This window comes from Poromitra crassiceps, assembly GCF_964638095.1.
Source record: "Poromitra crassiceps genome assembly, chromosome: 11".
In the NCBI taxonomy this organism is placed as follows: domain Eukaryota; kingdom Metazoa; phylum Chordata; class Actinopteri; order Beryciformes; family Melamphaidae; genus Poromitra; species Poromitra crassiceps.
The window spans coordinates 14,053,403-14,076,559 of record NC_139643.1 but is presented as its reverse complement, the minus strand read 5'-3'; the positions used below and the strand labels follow the sequence as shown (position 1 = coordinate 14,076,559).

Genomic DNA, 23,157 nt, shown 5'->3' with positions numbered 1-23,157 from the left:
AAAGTGGAGTGAGTCTATTTAACTGTAGTTCATATGTAGTTACATGGTACCGGACCTGTAAAGTGGAGTGAGTCTATTCAACTGTAGTTCATATGTAGTTACATGGTACCAGACCTGTAAAGTGGAGTGAGTCTATTCAACTGTAGTTCATATGTAGTTACATGGTACCGGACCTGTAAAGTGGAGTGAGTCTATTTAACTGTAGTTCATGTAGTTACATGGTACCGGACCTGTAAAGAAGTTCTGGGCTGGGACAGAGATTCCTAAAATCCAGTGGTGGATTCGAACCACTGAACTTCAGATTGCAAAGCAAGCGGCTTTAACCACTCAGCCACGAGGGCTTTCCAACTTTCTTAGTGGAGTTTGAGAGGATAACTGTATGTGAGTCAGATGTAGTTGCCACTTCATAGCTTTGTTATTATAAACAGAGACTGGTCTGTTACAGTTGAACAGACTCACTCCATTTTACAGGTCTGTTACAATGTAACTACATATGAACTTCATTTATAACTATTGGTAATTACTGTGTAATTACATTAAATTTTGGTGTTCATGTGTAATTACAAATAGTTCATATGTAACTAGGGTACCTGTAAAATAAAGGGTTACCGTTTTGTGTGATTATTGACCAAAGATTTATGATGATATTTTCATCAAAGCATGCCCCCTTTTTTCTACTGAAAATCTATCTTCATACAACTTACATGACTTCAATGTACTGTACATGTTACATCGTACAGTAATACAGTATAATGTAATTTCTAAGCCACATCAAGGAAGTGTTGGACAGAGGAGAAATAATGCTCAGCTGTATTGAGAAAGGAAAACAAACTACCAGAGAAAATAAATAAGACGTTTGGTTGGTCCAGTGTTAGTGAACCAAAGGAGGTATAGACGTGATGTACAGAAATTATATTTTTTTATTTACAGATCACATTTCTGTATAATTTCACATATTTGATTTATATCAAGTTGAAAATAATAAAACAAGCAAAACAGCCTGAAAAACAGATTGAAATCCTTGTGACATATAAAAGCGCATTACAAGAAATTCAAAGCAATCTCTTTTCTGAAGTAGTTATAGGGATGAGGGAGGTGTTGGGTATCACTAGGTGTTATAAGGGTACTGGTTATTTTATTTTTATTTTTTGGGGGTTATTTTCTTGTTGCTTTTCCATGTGTGTGTGTGTATGTGTGTAAATATGCGTATATAATGAGTATTGTAGTCATATATTTAGATAAATATATGAATGTGTGTGTATATTAATATGTATATATGTATACATGTTATTGTATGATGTGTATATTATATTTATATTTTCATATTATTATAAAATCTGAAACAGAATTATTAGTAAATATTACACAGTAGTGTATAGACAGGGTTAGACCAGGAAGCTTGTTATTATTTATTATTTATGGAGAAGGGGTGGGAGTTAATAAGTTTTACTTCTTCCCACTCCTTTTCGAATATGTATATATTCTATTTGTCTTTGTTTCTGAAATGGCTTTTATTTTATTATTTTGCTTTCATATTCGAAATAAACACTTCAATCAATCAATAAAAGTGGTTACTTCACTGAAACATTCGATCATATAATCATACACCAATATAATTAAAACAACTTTCGTTGTACAGCAGAAATAAACCTGGCACTGTGCTAAGCTAAAAGATGCTACAGCAGCGACATTATCTTTAATACCATTACACATGAAACGTGTCTGAAAACATGGATTGTTTTTTCATCCCTGATGCATAAATCTAAATAGAAAGACTGAAGCACCACAGCTTGACATGACAGTCACAGCCATCATGAGCCATGTTAACACCAGGTCCTCCAAGTCTTCCAGAAAATACAAGGGACTTGGAATTGATGTCAGTTGACGGTATAAGATCCTATAAGGCTTTTATTTCACATTGTAATGTATTTGTCACTCGCTCCTCTCAGGCGTGGAGACAAGCCGGCAGTTTACACTGAACTAATGGTCATTTAAGATTTTTGATTAATTTACTCGTATCGATATTTTTTTTTCCAATTATTCAATTAATTATTAATCTATAAAATATGGGATAATGTATATTGAGGCGGTGATTACAGGGGAAATAATGACCGACAGGTGGATTGAGCCCGACGCGCCAGCGGAGGGCTTAATCGTTCACCTGAAGGTCATTATTTCCCAGTAATCACCACCTCAATATACATTATCCCGCTTAGAACACGGCCTACAACTAAATCATTCAATAATCTGACAAAAATAATTATTCAAATAGATTTTTTAATAGCGTTTTCAACGACAAAGCGGTTTCATTCGTAATTGGCACACAAGACACCACAGCTGCAACTGGTTGGTCTAATTAGTAGTGTCTTGCTGACAAAAAGCTCTTATCAACTGATTAATCCAGGTGTGGCAGAGCAGCGGTCGGTTGTCGAGAAATAATGACCGGTGAATATTGTTGATTGACCAATCAGAATCGAGTATTCAAGAGAGCCGTGTTCTAACAAGAAATAATGACTCCCCATCACAACTTACGGGTGATGATCAGCACGAAAAACATTGTTTGATAATGATGAAACAGCAAAGCAGCAAATCTCAGCATTTATGGAGCTGTAAGCAGCAAATGCTTGATGTTTTTACTTGAAAATGACTAAAACGATTAATTGACAGGAAAGCTACTTTGAAAGCATAGCTTAGAAAGCTACCGGCTACTTCACCATGGAAGTGGTTGAAACTACAGCAAATACCCTGGGAGAAATGTAATTTAGGAAACTACAAGCTACGTAGAAAAAGAAGTTCAAACTACTTTGTAAAAAGAAATACATTAAATTGACAATGTACATGTGTGATAGATTTGTGTTTGATGACTTCGCAGTTGAGAGTGAACCTGCTATCGGCTTGCATAGCTCACATGTAATATTACTTTTGTCTGTAGAGCTATAATGTCATGTACAGTATTTACTTAAATATGGCCATGGTGAGTCATCGGGCATTTGTCCATGGTGACGCTGTAACATGTGGTCGTGTTTATGGATCACACTACCTACTTTCGTGGCAAGACCCACCCTGAGCATTCAAGCGCTATGATTGGTTAAGGTTAGGGTAAGAATCTCAGGGCAAGCCAATCAGACGCAGCGTAGGCTGTGTGTACAGTAACATTAGTGGGATCCTGGCTGCCTTCACGGTCTGTGCTGCCTTCAAAGTGATCAGGACGAAAGAAAACGGGGCAGTCCTGTCAAAGGGGGTTAATATATTCCTTTAACACATTCACTGCCAACAGTTCTTTTTTACTGTAGGTAGCTTCTGCCAAGGTTTTTTTTTGAGGATTCTGGCTCATCTTTCAAGAGCCGAGGATTATTTTCTGCTAGGATTTTGTGAACACAAAATATCTCAAAAGAACTAATAGAATGTGTGCTTTCACTGTCTAAAAGAGTTAGTTTGTAGAGTTAGTAGTTATGTAGGCATTAGCAGTTGAATACAGCATGGTTTCAGCGTCAAAAATGAAAGGTGAGAAAAATGCCTTTTTGTGAAATTCGATAGAACAGTCACTTTAACCATTTATTTTTGGCATCAAAGACATCAGACATCTAAACAATTTGTTCTGAACAGTATTTTCCTCCATAACAGCACCCGCACCCCCCTCTCCTTCAAACTCCTCCCTCCGTGGGCGTTCTCCTCCTCCCTCCTTGGCTCTGCAGCGGGTGTGTCACAAGTGAGTAAAATAAATGCTATAGACTTAAGACAAAAAGACTGACAAGACAACACTCAACATGAAAGCATCTAGTGAAGAGTTTAAAACTTAACTCGCCCGGGGCAGACGAGACCCCCCCCCGTGGGGGTCGAGCATAGGAGTCTCCCATCACCGTGGAAACAGCACGCGCCCGCAGCAGCACACTCGCTGCTGTAGCCGGCTTAAAGACGTGACGGTCAGGCGGTTTGCTTATAAAGGTGCGAGATAGCGTGCAGAGCTTCTCCGCTGGTCATATCATCCAGACTGCAAGGGATACTGCAAGGAATATTGTTCCGGACCTATACAGGCCGTCGGTCAATATTCGGAGCCTCCATTCAGACAAAAGCAGCCCAGACTCTCTCTCCGCCCGGCCGTTCAATGTCCCTTTATTATCCCAGCGTGTGCTTCCACACACAGACAACACCGGTGAGCATCATCATTCATCAGTCAATCATCAGTCCCGTACGTGCAACACAGGTGAGAGTCATCAGTCCACAGGGAGGGAGCCCCCCCCCCTCACATTTCATCACACTCCTCCCTCCCCTGATGGAAAAATCATAGTCCTGTGACCACTCGGGTGCCCTCCTCTCGCGCACAGGGCGCCCTTGTGGTGGAGGCCGGCATGGCCCGCTGTGTGGCTCCAGGGGCACACCAGTGTCCGTTTCTCCCCGGTAGTCGTCCGAGGACTGACCACCCTCCTTTCCTCTGAGGGTCTCATTCTCCATTGCCCCAGAATTGGAGCCTCGTAATGGCCCCACTGCTCCTGGCTCCTGGCTCTTGGCTGTAGGCTGTAGGGCAGGCGTAGCACAATCAGGTAGCAAAGGTTACTGCTGCCAGTGGGAAACGGCAGTCCTCTTGTTCCTGCTCCGGCCTGGGACTCCACCCAGATGTGTTGGCGGTTCAGGTACACTGCCAGGTTCAGGTACACACTGCCAGCCTGGCTTAGCGACGGCCCCCTCTGCATTGTAGGCTGCAGGACAGGTGTAGCACCATCTGGTGTAGATGGCCGCTCCTGCCAGGGGTCATTGTTTCTGCCTTGGAATGGGACACCATCCAGCTGCATCAATGGGGCTGCTACACAGTCGTCCTGGGCAGATGATGGTGCTGGACAGGGGGACAAATAGGGTTTGAGACGGTTGAAATGTAACACACTCTCTGACCCCCCTCCTACTGGTGCCACACGGTACTTCTGTGGACCCTATCTTATAGGGGCCCTTAAAGCGCCTCTGCAGCTTGGGACACAACTCAGGGCCGATTCTACGGGGGGGCAGGGGTGGGCTATGCCCACCCAAAAATTAATCTTGCCCACCCAAAAAAAATAAATAAAAAAAATAATTGTATCTCCCTTTTTGAATTCCAGGCGACCGCACTTAGGGTCGCGACCCGAAGGTTGGAGACCACTGGGTTAGTTAGTTTAGGGCACCTAACAGTAGTTATAGCTTTAATTTGATTTGAGAAATAAGCTCATCCAATGCAAAGAATATTATGGAGTTGATTATTTTAAACTATGGATGAAGGATTGTTATTTATTTGATAGGGTAACAAAGTCAATCTGCTTTCAAAGTTTTAATTTCAGTTTGAGTTTGAATAAGACTAAAAGTCTTGTAAATATAGGTTTGAAGGCTAAATGGCAAATAGTTTTTAGCTATGGTTAAGTCTCACTGCACTAGTCTTTAATTTGATTTGAGAAATAAGATCATCCAATGAAAATAAATGTTATGGAGTTGATTATTTTAAACTGGATGAAGTATTTTTATTTATTTTTAGGGTAAGTCAATCTGCTTTCAAAGTAGTTTTCTTTGTCACTTTTCAGTTTGAATTTGAATAAGACTAAACGTCTTGGAAATATAGCAATAGTTTTGTAAATAGTTAGTTTGTACATAGTTTGCTAATAGTTTTGACAATAATAATGTAAACACTGGCCTGTCACCTGAGTGAAAGTTCCTACTTACAGTTTGGTGACCCAAAACAGAATGGTGACTCCTACTGGAACAATTTGGTTCAGTGTTTATGCCTGTGTTGCTGTCTGTTGTAGTGTAAAACGACTAAAGGGAGAGCAGGTGGTTACATGAAAGTGAGTGAGAAAAGGAGAAGATACTGAATAATGACATCACAACAGTATAATCCTAATGTTAATTTAAAATTAAATATTCTTGGATGAAAGTCCAAAAAACGTCAAATTTTCTTCTAAATGAGTGACATATGCACTAAGGAAATGTCTCCTCATCCCCCACATCCAGCATGATGTCCACTGGGAGGACCATCTCCCATCCAAACAGTACTTTATATGGGGTAAAACCCATACTCGCATGTACGCATGCTGCGATATGCCATCATCACATATGGTAACAAGGTGTCCCAATTCAACTGATTCTCTTCCACAAAGAGGGACAACATAGACAGCAATGTGCGGTTGAATCGCTCAATAAGACCATCTGACTGAGGATGGTACGGGGAAGTTCTTGTTTTGTGAATATTTAAAAGGTGACATAATTATTTGAACAGAGTAGACTCAAAAGACCGGCCCCTGGTCAGAATGAATGCTACGTGGAGCCCCAAACCTGCAAACCCACTCTTCCACTAGCACCTTAGCAATGTGTAGGCCTCCTGATTGGGCAGGGGAAATGATTCTGTCCATTTTGAGAAATAGTCTCCTATGACCAAAATATATTTATTTTTGGCAACTGTCTCGGGCAAAGGGCCGAGAATGTCAAGTGCTACCCTTTCATAAGGTCTTGAGACAATTGATGTTTGGAGTGGAGCAAAAGGAAGACGGCCATGCATTTTTCTAGAGGCACAATCTGAACATTGCCTGCACCACTGTTTCACATCACCGATGTGTAGCCGGCATAAAGATGTGATGGTCAAGCGGTTTGCTTATAAAGGCGTGAGATACAGTAGCGTGCAGAGCTTCTCCGCTGGTCATATCATCCAGACTGCAAGGGATACTGCAAGGAATATTGTTCCGGACCTATACAGGCCATCGGTCAATATTCGCAGCCTCCATTCAGACAAAAGCAGCCCAGACTCTCTCTCCGCCCGGCTGTTCAATGTCCCTTTATTATCCCAGCGTGTGCTTCCACACACAGACAACACCGGTGAGCATCATCATTCATCAGTCAATCATCAGTCCCGTACAGTACGTGCAACACAGGTGAGAGTCATCAGTCCACAGGGAGAGAGCCCCCCCCCCCCTCACATTTCATCACAGTACGTTACCATTTTACAATGTCGGATATTTTACAATTTTTTGGAGATCGGGTTGGTGAAGGAGGCAGCGGTCCAGTGGAGACACAACCTGTACACTGTACAGGTTACAGCATCGTCCTCACCAGCAGTGACCCGTCCATCGACTAGGCCAGGAAGTACAGAGCCCAGGAGGAGGTGGACAGAGTCAGGGAGGTGGCGAGGGCGAGGAGTCCCAGAGGAGGAGGAGGAGGATGAAGCAGGTGGTGTCCATGATCCAGGTGTAGGACTCTCGAGTTCTTCCTGGTGAGTCGTGGAGGATGGCGAGGAGGAAGGGGAGGATGAGAACAGCCAAGCACGCGAGCCAAGCCAGAGTGAGAACAGAAGCAGCAGTCCCAAAACATCAGTCCCACCAGTGGGTTTAATGTGCTACAAGAAGCATACTAGAAAAAGTAGATGATGACCTGCAGCAAGAGGAAAGCCAGCGGCAGAGGAGGAACTCCCACCCAGCAACCAGGAGTCACCGGCAGCTACAGAGGTGTTGCCGCCGCTGCCACAGAAATGGAGCAGGGGCCCGTGTCTGCACCAGTGCCCCAGACATCATGCTGGACTTCCCCCCACTGGTGAGGAGGGAGTGGAGGAAGAGGAGGAGGGGCGGTACCCTCCAGTATCGAGGCTCCGCCGACTAGCACATAGGCTCCACCCTCAAGCACAGAGGCTCCACCCTCCAAGACAGCTCCCCCCCCCCATGTGTTAATAGCTGGGCTGGAATAAGAATGTTGATGACTGCATGGGAGGCATATGTTAATTCAGTATACACATTAGATGCACTGTGTCCACCACTCACAATTGTTGCCCACCATAAAACTCACCTTTTGACCTACCTTTCCATGAAAATTTCAAAAAATGATGATGATTATTTAAAAGGGTTACTAATGACACATGATCAGGATATTTTCATGTCTGGGAAAAATTCGGGATTAAATGGGTTTATTCACAGGTGTGGCCATGTGCCAGCTGGGCTCATATCAATAAACCAATCAAAGTCGCCTATCCCATCCCCTTTAAAAGCCAGCATTAGCGGCTGGAGCAGGGCATAGAGAGAGAGACGAGAGAGAGAGAGATAAAGACAGACAACATGGCCAGCAGAATGAGAGCACAACGATTCACTGACCAGGAGATGGACGTTCTCGTGCACGAGGTGGTATATCCTCCTCCCACAATCAATTCTGAATAGCTATTGTAAAGCGACCCTTTCACTCACACATTAATTAATTCATTCATCCAGGATGGATGAGGGAGAGGGAGAAGATCCAATTAGTTTCATTTTTCCCCACATTCATTAATTTCACATGATGCTTTTTTTGTTAATTAAACATTCCCCTCCTTTTGAGATCGTTTTGTGTCCAGTCTTTCTTGCACTTAACGTAGGCTACACGGGGGTAATGCCAGGTACAGGCGCATTCCCTTTAACACAGTTTGCGCCATGCATGCGTAATTTGGGGGTGGCACGTCCGTGCGTAATGACGTACCGAAAAGGAATTACCTAGTACTGCACTGGCAGCAAGGAGAATAATTGGGCGCTCAAGCGCAGCGGGGTGTTTTAGCTCGTAAAAGGTGCTTTTCAAAGCTCTTAGCGCAAATAATTGTGCGCATGCTGACGATGACTGACGAGTGAGGACTGATGACTGACGAGTGAGGACTGATGACTGACGAGTGACGCCGTATTGTGCGATGACTGACGTGTGAGGAGTGAAACAGTAATGCAGGAAGAATGACAGCGTTTTCATGTGAGGACTGAAGGTGTTTCAGAGCACACTCGACAAGGTTTACTAGGAGACATGACAAGTGACAACGCTTAGACTGAGGAATGACAGCTAAACCTCTGAATGAGGAGGATGCCCTAAAATGGTTGCCGTACACCTGGGGTCTATCTGTGCATGTGCCTGATCCTGGGAATGAGAACCTGTTGGCTATTTGTTGACTAGCTTTGACATCTTAGTAAAAAAAAAAAGTAAATAGTACAAAAAGAAAAAGAAAAATGTGGTGCATCCAAACCTTTGATTGATAGTGTACATGAACAATTCAGTTTCAGTCTACCAGTGTCTTAAGCAGACTGAACTTGATGGGGCCTGTGTGTCAGGCAAATGGGTCTCTGTGACCAGTCACCCAACTTCCCCATTCTACGAACTATACACTGCATGTTTTTTATTTTTTATTTTATTTTATGCCGAGTTTTGTCCACCTCATCCTCAAATCAGATACTTCCTCCCCAGAGAATGTTGGTTTTTCCTTACATCACGCAGCATTATAAGAGCCCCCGATGGAGAAGGTGAGGGCCCTTCTGTTCTCATGGAGACGTCGGTGGACAAGGCGGAGGGCGGCCACACCAACCCACTGTCTGAAATGAGCAAGAGCAACAACCTCTTCAGCTCCAGCTTCCAGATTGAAGGTGAGTGCCTGAAGCAGAATTTATATGAGTCGTTTCAAAGATAATAGATTGAGTTTCACTATGGTATGCTCTCAACATCAAAGTTGACCAGGAATGCTTCTTTGGGTAGAGTTATATCTGCCAACTGTCTTAACACATCACGTGTGTCGGCTATGAGAGGGTAGTGCTTAAGCTAAGTCTTTTATATAAACATCTACAAACTGACTCAAAGGTTTCAATAGAGACCCATTGCTTAAAATGATAGGTCGCCCAGGAGGGTTATTCAAAGTCTTGTGAATCTTAGGCAAAAGATAGAGCACTGGGGTTGTGGGAAACTCCTTTTTAATAAAATCTAGCTGTTTTTGACTCATCCAGTGTCTTTTAGACAATTACACTTCAAGCATTTTTTTCTCCGTAATTCTACTCAATCGGCCACTGTATCTGACAAATTTAAAAATGAATCTACATTTGTTCCTCCTGGAGCACCGAATCCGACATTGGCCACCTTCAGTAAGGTTGTTGAAAGAGATATTGATCGATCGATCGATCGATCGATCAATCAATCAATCGATCGATCGATCAATCAATCAATCAATCAATCGATCAATCAATCAATCAATCAATCAATCAATCAATCCATTTTTATTTAAAGTGCAAAATCACCATGAAGCATGGTCCCAATACACTTTACACTTAAAAGAAAGCATAGGACAAAGTATAACAAACAATGCTCTGTTTTAAAATGTGACAAACCCAACCGATAGGGGGCGCGGTAGGCAAAAGCTCTGGAACCAACCATTTGTTAACCACGGGAATGGCTAGAAGACCAGCATGGAGAGAGCGAAGGGGGCATGCCAGGGTTCGAGTTATGGGGGGACCTATGGGGTCTTGGACCCCATAGATAGAGTCTGGGACCCCATAGTCCAGAACACTTGTGGGACCCCCACAAATATAACGTTCCCCCCCCCCCCCAAATAACAAATTTTTCGATGTAAGAATTAGTATTATTTATGTTAACTAGATAAATAGGCTAAATAAGAAACATGTTTTCAGTTTTCCCAAAACAACCGTGTGAATTGTTGTGTGAAATAGGCTGCATTTCACCTCCAAGCCACCATGCGCCGCCCATGAGCGCGTGTTCTTCTACTACAACCGAGTTGCGGGGAGAAGAAGCCACAAGATGCAACCATCACGTGATGTAAACAGCCGCCTGAGACAACAAGATATTAATCTTTAGTATAGCGTTACTATGCCACCGAAAAAAGGCTGAAGCTGCCAAGCCTGGATAGCTTCGGTTTCAGAAAGAAACAAAGAACAGCTTCAGACAACGGACAACAACCTGTTGGTTGCTACTAGCTAGTAGCTAAGCTAACGTTATGGTCGTCGGATGATGATGTGGACGCAGGCTGAGAGGAGAGGAGACTGACTTTTCATTTTGTAAGTACCGGTATTTAGCCTACAGTTTTTTGTTCTAACAAGAGGCTGCTACTGTATCTGCTGAAATATGCTGCTGTTTGTTAAGTGCAATTTGTTTTTCATTCACTAGTTCTTGATTACCTGTGCACATTCGTAAGGTTACTCTCGTTACTTCCGGTCTGTTGTTGCTATGCAACGGTAGCGTAGGCCGTAGGGGATGGCTGCCCCATTCATCTGTTTTCTTGTTGTTGTTTTTAGATAGCGTTTCTTGGGGAGTGCAGAGAACTGCTCGGAAAGCAGCAAATTGTATAATGTATGTATGTATAGGACGAATCAGCGTGACGTCACTTGACACCCAGCGGCAGTTATGAGTTGTTAATATCTCAAAAACTATCACATCGCTTGTATTTTGACATTCTGAGTGAGAGCAGAAGTAGCTCAAGAGTTTGATGTATAATATATATATGTCCTGTTAAAGTTGTGTGAACTGTCGCAGTTTTTAAAATGTAAACAGAGTTAGACGGCAAGAGTCAGACACACAAGCCTTGCGCCACTTGGGCTCCATAGGGTTCGATTGCCGTTGCCACTGGGTGGCATTATTATTAAATCTAATATTAAATTTAATATTAGATATTCCTCTAAATCGCCACAAAACGGCCACAATTTGAGGAAAAAACTGACCAATTTTTATTTATTTAGGGGGACCCCATAGCTATCTGACTATAACTCGAACCCTGGGCATGCCGGTACATAGTGTAAAAAGCTCAGATAAATACGGTGGTGCAAAGCCATGCAAGGCCTTATATGTTCAAAGAAGAACCTTAAAATCAGCTCTAGCATGCACTGGTAACCAGTGAAGCGAGGCCAGAATGGGTGTAATATGATTAAATGTTCTAGTCTTAGTCAATATTCTAGCTGCAGCATTCAGTACCAGCTGAAGACTTCTCGTACCACAACTAGGGAGGCCAGAGAGAAGGACATTACAGTAATCAAGTCTAGAGGATGCATGGATTACAGTTTCGGCGCTGCGCAGAAATAAAATAGGGTGGATTTTGGCAATGTTACGAAGATGAAAAAATGATGTCTTGGTAATAGCTGCAATATGAGACTGGAACAATAAATTAGAATAAAAAATCACTCTGAGGTTTTTAACAGTAGGACTTTCAGGGACAATACAGCCATCAATATTTACACACATTTGGGAACAATTTCTCATGTTTAGTAGATCTAATAACTAATAGCTCTGTTTTAGAAGCATTTAACAACAACAAATTTGAACCCATCCAGTTTTTGGCCGGTGTGCGCATGTGCCAACGGCCCTACATCTCCACTTGTCCAGACGATCTAGGCGCCGACCTAGGCGCCGATTTGGGTGCTCATCCTGGTCTGTCCTAACCTGACTCCGCCAGATGGGGGCGGTATTGTTCACAAATGTGAACCAACCTACATCCATCTGGCAGCGTCAGGTTAGGTCTGTCCTGCTGTTGCTCCCCCTCCGTTTTCTGGTCTGCTCACTGGTCATCACCGCTGTACTCCTGCTTAATTGCATATTGCGGGCGGACCAGCGTTCTTCTTCCAGCGTTTACTTTCTGTCTCCTCCTTGTGTTTGAAGCACATTCACTTGGCTATCCTGCATCTCTTTCTATCGGCTGTGGTCACACTCAGTGGGTCAGACAGACATCAGTTTCTCTTGCCTGCATGAAAGACACCACTGTGTGTTTTATGTTTCAGACTGTCTATTTGTACCGACTGTAAATATTTTCTGTCGTGTTGTGGGGCTATTCGTACCCCCTATTTACAAGCACAGCAGAGCGGCGGAGGCTCGGAGCTGCCTGCGAGTCAGGGGGAGGGCAGTACAGCGAGGCAGGGCGGTACAGCCTACTACGGTAGGCTATATACACGCGCAATACATCCATGTAGGCTATCTGGAGTTAATCTTTTATTTAAATTACCTTATTTTACGAGACAAAGACACAGCCAATACGCACAGCTGTCAGTGAGTCAGTCAGTCTGTCTGTCTGTATGTCTCTCTCTTAACGTTACTGCTGGCTGTGCACGCAACTAGGTTTGCATGAAATAAATTGCATTTTGTTCTTTAAACTGTGCTGACTCCACTCTCCTCCGCTCCGTTCCTCTCTCTTGTCATCAAGGCTCACTGACAAAAACAAACGCTCACTATATACCTACTTTACTTTTGAGATCTGCTTTTCTCCCCCTGTCTGCTTCCCCCCCTCTTTACACATCCTCCACACGCTACACTTGCTAAGATTGAGGGAAACATCAGTGATTCTTCTGGATTAAGGTTTGAATGAAACAGATTAGGTTTTGTTAACTATGAGCGAGAAGCGCCCTGGCTAGCGGGGTAAATGTGCCAGAAAACCACAAAATAAACAATGATGCTGATAAGAATAAAATTATATAGGCATATATGATTCAGTTTCAGTTGTTCTAGCCTTATAGTCTCGCAGACTATATGGGCGACTGAAGTTTATTTATCCACCTTTTTCTCACGATGTGAGAAAACTGCCTCAGAAATTAGTTTATCCACTTTTTTGACCAGTGACCACTGCTCCACCGAAAATAAAGAGCTGCATGACGTTTATAATTGACAAACGGCAGGTTCATTTAACACAAGCCAAGTAATGTTAAACTTCCTTTTTTTAGGCTACATTTTCCACTCCAGATAACATCCAATTCTGCAATCATCCTATGAGAAACATGATATGTGCACGCTTTACCACACCGGCCATATGCTAGGTTTCGAACTAGCCTTGTTTATATCTAACAGACATGCCTCTAAATTTAGGAGTTGGGAGAGATCATGTGGCTTTACGGGTACATATAGTTGGGTATCGTCAGCATAGCAGTTAAAATTGACACCATATTTGCAGATAATGTCACGAAGGGGAAGCATATAGATAAAAAAGAGAATAGAGCCAAGGACCGATCCCTGGGGTACACCAGACATTACTTGAGAAAAAACAGACATGGCATTGTTGTAACCAGATGCGGAGTAAGAGGACAGGCAAACCAGGCAGCCGCTTGGAGCCCCAGCCACTAGGGGGCCCCCTATGGCAGCCAAAATGTACTCCACAGAAATGACCGCAACCCCCTCCCCTTATAAAACCAATGGACGATTTCACATGACATCACAGTAGGAACCCTCCCTTGTGGGGCCCCATCTCATCTACCTTGCCTTCCACCATGTGAAAAACACTTTCAGTTTCATCCTGCACCCTGTACTGCGCGAAAGTGAAAGTAAGAAAGACGCATCATCAGAAAGATAGTCAGCTCTGCAGCATGAAATCAATGGTGCAAAAATGAAGAGGAGTTATCCGTCTGGAGCTGAAAAGAAGAAGAAGAAGAAAGAGGAGGATGAAAAGAGAAAGAAAGACAGTGGTAAGTGCAACACATTGCATTGCCACTACAGCTGACTCCATGAGGGGCTACTGATTAAGCAGATAACTAGTTAACCAAGCTAGCTAAGCTAACAATTTAGCCAGGACACAACAACCTTAGCAGGCTAGCAGCCACCAGCCAGATGCTGGTAAAGTGGCCAGTAGATTTGCTTCACTCAGCAAATACAACAACAAAATAAACAGTTAATCTATTGAGTGGCTAGATAGAAGACAGACAGATTGACTGACTGACAAACAAACAAACATGCACTAACCATTTCACCGTGGACCCAAAAAAAAGGGACATTTTGCACCTTGTATGAAAAAGTTATAATGACAGCTATGTGTCCTAGACTCCTAAGAGAACATTTCAACTTTAAACATGTTGAATTATAAGGTGAAATCATTTTGAATTGACTTTGTAAACATGCTATAAGTATCACATTTCTTTCTTATCTCTCCTCAGGATCATTATTAAAGTTCCTTACACCGGCAGGAAGGATAACGTGCCCCCTCCCAATGCTGATAATGAAAACTGTAAGTTCAGTATTCCACTTTAATTGATAAGATACAGTATGCCATGCCCTGTAAAGATTCTTATGACGGTAACCTTTCCCCCCCTCTATTTTGTCATATCAGTTCGATCAACATCCACCCCCGCCAGCGAGACAGCAACACCTGTGCCTGTCCATCATGACACGTCACACCCTACATGAACCTCAAGCAGCAGTATCACCACCACGACAACAATAACGGCCACCCCACCTCCTGCCTATGAGCAGGAAGATACACCCACGAGGCAGATGATCGAGCGCCCTTTAAAAAAAAAAATCTTACTGTTAATATTCCTCTAATCTGGCTTCAAGTGGTCAAAGTCAAGTCGCCAAAATTGGGAAAAAGTGTCATAATAATATGACAATAATGTCATAATAATAAAAAATAATGTAGCTAGTAAAGTTGTTGTATGTTCTGAAAGACTTATGTTGCAATATTCTTTGCTAAAACACTTTACAGCATTTAAAGAGATTATTTGGTCTTAACCAAAGGTACAATGAAATCTCCATGCAGCAGCTGCACACTTACTGTTTAAACTTGAATTATAATTGTTGTTTTTCTTTGTTCTTTGATGTGAATTTATGGCTTTTTGGCACATATAGCCCATGTAACCTTTTAAAGTTGAGATAATTGTATTATCATTATATGGTCCAAATATTGCAGTAAAGCACTTGAAGCACTTGAAATATTCTTGCTTGGCTGGTATCATTCTACTTGAAATGATGGTAAAATGCATTATTTGTAGTAAAATAACATGTCAAATGTCGGCCCGTGCATGGTTGGAGGGGCCCCTTAGGGAATCTGGCTTGGAGCCCCAATAGACCCTAGAATCGCCACTGAGGGTTGCCAACCGTCCCTTAAAATATGGAATCGTCCCGTATTTGTAAACAAAAAGACGTGTTCTGTATTGAACTGATACGCTGCTGCTCTGCCCCTCACCCTGTCTGGGGTGTCATCATATTACCTTCAACTACCCTAGATTGCGCCTCTCTCATTCTGTTTGTTGTGAGTCACGACCAATGAAGTGCTGTGTAGATGAAGATTGAAAAGCAGTTCTCAATGAGAGGCTTACCAGCAGTGCACAGTGACGTCTCTAGTAAGGAGTACTCTCAGCCCTGAAGGAAAACAGAGGGGAGAAACAGTGATTAGCACGGTAACTGTCTGCCTTTCCGAAGCCCTGCCACTCCGAACGTTAACTTCCATTATTCGGACTGGCGGTCGTTCACCTTAGAAGCCGCAATGCCGACCTTAGGTTTAGGCGTGGGGGTGGGAGAGGTTAGGTTTTGGGTTAGGGTCTGGGGGAGGTTAGGTTTAGGCATGGGGGGAGGTTAGGTTTGGCGTGAAAAACGGGGAATATAGAACCCGGGGAACATACACATGATCCCTTTCTGAGTGCCGATATTTCGGAGTGGCAGAACGTCGGAGTGGCACCATGTAACCGATTAGCACATATAGGCCTACACCGCGATGCTGCGTCAGACATGATAATGCACGCCACAGTCTGCAATATCAGCTGAGATGACATCATGCGTGGTTGCGGATGGTACGCAGACTGGATGAGAACAAGATAACGTGATTTCCGTTCCAACCTGAGATATACCCACCGCTCCAAACAACAGCGCTGGAAGTGGGAAGCTGCCGGGGCTGCAACCCCCTCTGGTGGCGGCCTCAGCTCCTTCACCTTCCTGACGCAGCCCCCCCCCCCAGCCTGTGCCACAGGCAGATAGACATCTATCTCTCTCTCTCACTCCCCTCATTTCCCCGTGGGTGCTCTGCTCTGGGCTGTGACTGAGCGGGGTCGAGTCATTTTACATTGATTTGATAGCAAACTCCACCCACCCGAGGCCCGCCGGCGGCCCCGGGTTACAAAATGAGTTGATCAAAACATAGCCCATTAATCTGATTGGCTGCATGAGTCAGTGCACTCTACGTGACCCTGCTGACGTAGTGACGTAAACACACTTGTGCTGTGCACTTGAGCGATATCTCAGAGAGAGTGACAGACTGACACATATCTCAACACAACTAGCCAAAACAAAATAAGGAGATTTTTGATCACAAAACCTAGTGCGTTTTCCACCACCACCAGTGCAACCGTGACGAGTACGACTTCCAGTTCCAGGTGAGGTGTAGTAGTGTATGTTAATGTTGGTTAAAACCTTTGATCTCTCAATCAATGGGTCTGTGTGGGTCTCTGATCATGCTGTTCATGTTCTATGGTGCTGAGATGAGTGTGTGGTTTAGAGTGCTTCGGTCCCTTGTTCCTATTCTGTCGAACTGAAGTGGTGTGTGAAGTGTGTGTGTGTGTGTGTGTGTGTGTGTGTGTGTGTGTAGGTCGCTGCTAAATCTCCTATGGTGCGTTTGCGTCACTACAGCTTTATCGCTTTATCGGGGGATGGGTTGGGCGACGGGCATGCGCAAGCATGGGCACCCACTGGCACAGACATAAATCGGCGCACCTGATTCCATTCAAGTTTTAAGACAATGTGCAATACAAGTGCCAACTTCACGCAGCATGCTCGCACAAGGCCACGCCGCGCATCGCACTTTGCGCGTGCATGCACCTTGCACGTGCAGTTGGATCCGTGCGAGATCATCATGAGAAAAAAATGAAAAACTGATCTTTTAACCTCTGCTCAACTGGCAGCTTCAGCCATCTGCAGCTGACACAGTGCCTCTGTATTCACAACACTAGCAAGTCAAGTCAAGTCAAGTCAAGTCAAGTTTATTTGTATAGCACATTTCATACACAGAGGCAGTTCAAAGTGCTTCACATAAAATGGTTGACAAGAAAATAAAAGAATAAAAGAAGAGAATAAAATGGACATTTAAGCAACTTTCACATTAGACCCACATGTAACAGTTCAGCTGCTTTGGAGGCTTAAAGTCCCTGGAAACCAAAATCCACAAAAACGTTCTAACTATGTTATTTAGGGTCTTATGTTAGTAATTGTGTGTCTCCGAAATTATTATACATTACTTTCAACCCAAAGCCTTAAAATCGACACTTTTCTACAAGATTCTACAAGATACTTCCTCATTGAAGAGAGCAGTCCGTGAGGTGCTAAAATGCAGGAGCTTATGACGTCATAAGCTCTATATAACCTTTGTACACGCACGCAACACGCAGTCCCGCACATTTTGCCTCCATCTCTCTTCAGAGTTCTAGTGGTCCCACACCTTTTTGCAGCTAGCTAACTACGCATTGCGTCAACACAAAGGCTCTTTTAAGAACCAACATCTATCTATCTATCTGTCTATCTATCTGCGAGTTTATCGCTTACTCGTCAGCGGTGTGTAGAAACCTTGAGAGGGAGAGATCTCTCCTCTGCCTGCAAGTGCACAGCGCTGCTGTGTGTGCTGTGTGTGCGCGCGTGCAGACAGATAGACAGATGACCGTCAGTCAGCACGACACACACACACACACACACACACACACACACACACACACACACACACACACACACACACACACACACACACACACACACACACACACACACACAACCTCTCTCTCTGGGAAATGTCCCTGCTGCAGACAGGACACGCCCACACAGTCCGCGGGAGAAAATACACTCTAAAAAATAATTGATTATCATTACTTTTGCCACACTGTCAAACCAAAATTTATATACTTTGCGACGTTCATCATCGTTCAAATTTGGCTGGTGGCTTATTAACATAGGCTCCTGTGATGTGATGAACTCAAAATGCTAAATAATAATAAAATATTTCTGGTTTCCAGGGACTTTAAGCCTTTGGGAGATGTAAGGTGACCACTTGTGTTTTTAAAGTCGATTTCAAGTGTTAAGAATAATGCAGGTGAAAGATAAAATTATGCTGAAACATATTGATCAGAAAATCTAATTGTGATTATTTGACAGAATATTGCAATTGCGATTTAAATTGTGATACAATATCATCACAAGCTTTTCTTGTCATACATTTCATAACTTTAAAATGGTTTAAAGAAAAGTGATTTAAAATGATTAAAGTGTAACTAACCCCCAAAACACTTTTTTCCAGCTTTTAACCAATATATATGGCTTTCGGGGTGGTGTGTGAAGAATTCTGGTCAAAATTTCCACATTTGAGACCAAACTGTTACCATTGTACCATTTGTATCATTTTCAGCCACATAAGTGCCCTCTATGGGTTCAAACCTGCTTTTTTTTGCCCTCAAAAATGGCCAAAATGTGGTACAACCTGACGTTTTTCACCTTCTTTTCTTGGTTTTTCCCATGGTTACCCCCCCCCCCCCAAATCAAGCAGCATGCCGTTTTGTCACATATCTGGCCGGGGGGGGGGGGGGGGGGGGGGGGGGGGTAAGTCCCCCTTTAAGTAATTAACTGCAGCCTCTGCCATTTTGGAATTGCAGACGTTCATAGCGATTTGGAGTTCAGAGAGTTCAGAGACATGACTCGTCCCTTCACCACGTCATTGAATAATAATGCAAGATGATGAGACATCATCATTTTCAAAGTAAATACATAGCCGGAACTACTTTCTTGACAAAAGCGCTGGGCACATGAACTTCACTGTCACAACCACCAATCTTCTTATTTATGGCATCTTTGCTCATTGGGACACCGTCAAGTTTGTTTTCTCAAGATGACAAAATTCAAGTAAATGTTACTCAAGTCAAATGACATTCAGCATGCACAGGACAGTGACTGGGGGAAATGTGACTCTAAATGACACCAGCATTCTCCTTTAAGAGACCAGGGCTGACACAGAGCAGTTTTAGGTAAGGGATGGTAAAGTCCCAATGATTGTCACACACCTGAGTGTGCGAAATTTGTTCTCCGCATTTGACCCATCCCCTGGGTGAGCGGTGAGCAGCAGCAGTGCCCGCGCTCGGGAATCATATGGTGATCTAACCCCCCAATTCCAACCCTTAGATGCTGAGTGCCAAGCAGGGAGGCAAATGGGTCCCATTTTTATAGTCTTTGGTATGACTCGGCCGGGGATCGAACTCACAACCTCCTAGTCTCAGGGTGGACACTGAAACCACAAGGCCACTGAGCTGGTCATGAGGATAGATTCATAGATAAAAGGCCTGAAACCCACAGCACTCACAGACCCCCAGATCTCAGCCCGTGACCCACTGTTAAATCCCAGGCCACGCCCACACAGCTTGAGAAAGCACACAGCAGACTTACGCTTGTTTCCGTCTGAGGTAGATCACTGCAGCGATGGCGGCCACCACGGCGATGAGGACGCCGATGACGATCCCAGCGATGGCGCCATCTGAGAGACCCCCGTGCAGCGTGCCCTCCTCTGAAACAACAAGATGGTTTATATGATCAATATAGTCAATGTGGGTTAACGATCGATTCCCGAATCCCGAATTGGAACAGACTAAAAAGAGTTTCTGTGACTCTCTTATGAATACAATATGAAGTGTGTTCAGCATTGCACTAAAAAGTCATTACAAGTACAATACTGTGCAAAGCAAAGATTCTTTCAAAAACAATTAACTGAAAAGTTTCTAGATATAGAAAGATTTTACTGTAAAGAACAGTGTACTGACACCATAATGCGGAAAACAAACAAAACATCGAAAATCCAGGGTGTCTCTGCACAGTAGGCTACATACAGTATTGAGGATGAATCAGTTGCATGCTGAGTGGGTGGGTGTGGTGTTAATGCGGGACTGATTAATTAATTTTCACTTTTTCTGCGTTTTCAGGCCCCAATAACACCGTTCCCGTGTAAAAGGAAGGCACTAACGCTAAAAAAGTTTGCCGTTTTATGCAGGGAGCGTTGGCGTGTAAAGGGCCCAAGAGGACAGAAAGCAAACAAAGGATTACTAATCATGATTACGTACACTGAGAATGTACTGGTATATATGGTATGGTATGGTTTGGTATATGGTATGGTATGGTATATATGGTATGGTATGGTATATGGTATGGTATATATGGTATGGTAAATATGGTATGGTATGGTATATGGTATGGTATATATGGTATGGTATATTTGGTATGGTATGGTATATATGGTATGGTATATATGGTATGGTATATATGCTATGGTATATATGGTATGGTATAATGTATATGGTATGGTATATATGGTATAGGAGACTGTGTGAGACGGGAAGCTGTGTTACACATCACATAGTGTTAACTGTATGGAGTGAGTCTCATTCCAAAATGATGAAAAATGTGAAGCCTACATTCGGCTACTCTGACGACGACGACGACAACAACAACAACAACAATAACAACATCAATAATAATAATAATAATAATGATAATAATAATAATAATAATAACAATAACAATAACAATAACAATAATAATATAATAAATATAATAAAAATAATAAATATAATACATAATATAAATATGAAAATGAATATGGGCCAGGGGCATATAACGTGTGTGTGTGGGGGGGAAGGGGGAAGATGGTCCCCTTGCTCGGATCACACTCATTCAAACTCGGCCGTCATTGTGATCACAACTACACACTACTGTAAAGTTTCATGGTTTCATCTTGCAGTTTTGACGCTATCGCTATGTGATAGATCCAGCTATGAAAGGTGTCTCCAGGAGCACATTATGCCATGATGACACACACACACACACACAGACTCACAAAGTGAAAATGATAGCAGCAGTAGCACGCTGTCATGGCTGGTTTTATGAATGGGTTCATGATAAACACATGATGAGTGCTGCGTCACATGGCTACTGACTCAGGAAGCGGTTGAGTTACACTGATACACTGTATCAAATCTCTGTGCCTCTGTTCTGTAATCTTACCTATTGGTTGACTGTCAGTGATTTAACCGTTATTTCTACAGTTGTAAGTTGCTGTGGAGAACAGCTTCAGTTAAATGCCTGTAATGTGAATGTGAACAGGTGTCAAGGATCAGCTTCAGAGAGAATCAGGGATGGAAAAATGGGAGGCAGGAAGTATAGAGTTTAGCCCAGGTTTACAGAGGATGGAGTCACATCTGAATTGTATCCTATAATTAGCTGATTTGATTTAGAGAATAAAATAAAATGTAATCATTCACAAACTCTCGCCTCCCGCAACAACTGCTACTCAGGCGCTCTTGGGTATTAAAGGCATTTAAGCCCAAATTGCTCAATTTCCAAGACTAGAGGTCTGTGGTGGCACTGCAGCAGCTTCAAGGTGTGACTGTGGAACTGTGTGAAAGTGGACCTCCAATCTGAGATTGCTGCACGGATTCAGCCGAACATATAAGCATCTTTTCATTTCAGAAACAAACATGGATTAACAGCACTCTGTGTCACAAAGGGTTAAAGGAATGCACAAAGTTTTTTGGAGATTGATCCATTGGTAAATTTTCCAGTTGAATGATTATGAATACAGACCAAATAAGTAAAAGCACTAACAACTATTTATCACTATTCATCAATTTTCTTTTGTCCACTAATCGCTTTGGATAAAAGAGGTCGGTGGTTCGATCCCCGACTCCCCCAGTCTGCATGTTGAAGTATTCTTGGCCAAGATATACTGATGAAGGCCAGTTTGCTCTCGGTGGCTGTGACAGCACCCTGCATGCTAGCAGCCTGCCACCATCCGTGTGTGAATGTCTACGTGAATACGTGTGAATGTAAACATTTGTAAAGCTTTTAAAAAAGCCTCGATCTCATCTATGGTGGCCGCCATTGCCATCAGCGCACTTGACAACGGCATGTTCCGCCCATTGCGCTGTTTATTGACACTGATTGCTAATCGACAGACATTTGCATCTCATGATGCCAGACCAGAAGCATACAGCCAAAACACAAGTCTGTGGAGTGGGCGCGGTTTCGAAGGTCTGGACCCAGGCAAACTCAACGCTATATATAGTATACGCTAATGCATTAGCATTAAGCCTCCTACCACTCAACATAGTGTATGCTAATGTGTTAGCATTGAACCTCCTCAACATCGTTTATGCTAAAGCGTTAATGATCTATGATTTTGGTTCTGTACTTTTTTTCACTTCAAAAAGGGGCCAATCTCCCCAAAAAGTGGACGTATTCCTTTAAAAAATCAAATGTGAGGTTGTAGCCTTGAGACTTGGATCTGACCTCTGACAGACAGGGTGTGCTTGCTTTGGAGGGTCACGCCGGTGATGGCATTGTGGGCGATGCAGGTGTACGTCCCCGTGTTCTGGTAGGTGGCTTTGGGGATGTTGTACTCGGCTGTGGTCACGGCGGTCATGGAGCTGTTAAACTTCCAGGTGTAGCTGGCAGGGGGCATGGAGACAGCCGAGCATTTGATGGACACGGTGTCGGTCACCTCCACTTCAACTTCACCCGTCATCGTCACTGGCTCAGGACCGACTGGAGACAGACAGAGAGGAGAGAACCGGGCTAAGAGTTTTCATTGGGGTTTTTAATATCAGTATAAATCAATACAGCACCACGGTTAAAGGGGGACTATAGGCAGCCCCCCCTCCCCTTCCCCAGAGTATACCT

At 43.3% G+C, this 23,157-nt stretch overlaps 2 protein-coding genes across 2 annotated transcripts in view; both read right to left on the bottom strand.

Moving 5' to 3' along the window:
* Positions 1-1,024: 1,024 nt before the first annotated feature.
* LOC310785281 (uncharacterized protein) lies at positions 1,025-7,338 on the bottom strand. Its single transcript, XM_083646301.1, has 2 exons — positions 7,060-7,338; positions 1,025-4,831 (listed from the first exon to the last, which is right to left on the bottom strand). The coding sequence occupies exon 2, from the start codon at positions 4,788-4,790 to the stop codon at positions 4,254-4,256; it is 537 nt and encodes a 178-aa protein (XP_083502427.1). The 5' UTR covers positions 4,791-4,831; positions 7,060-7,338; the 3' UTR covers positions 1,025-4,253.
* Positions 7,339-9,753: 2,415 nt separating this feature from the next.
* The window catches only part of LOC310785640 (cell adhesion molecule CEACAM5-like), a 56,946-nt gene continuing 43,542 nt past the window's right edge, over positions 9,754-23,157 (bottom strand). Inside the window, exons 7-10 of the mRNA XM_083646785.1 lie at positions 22,768-23,022; positions 19,876-19,993; positions 15,786-15,828; positions 9,754-14,105 (exon numbers count right to left, since the gene is read on the bottom strand). Coding sequence (XP_083502911.1) covers positions 15,807-15,828; positions 19,876-19,993; positions 22,768-23,022 — 395 coding nt within the window. The 3' untranslated portion in view covers positions 9,754-14,105; positions 15,786-15,806. The remainder of the gene's footprint in view (positions 14,106-15,785; positions 15,829-19,875; positions 19,994-22,767; positions 23,023-23,157) is intronic.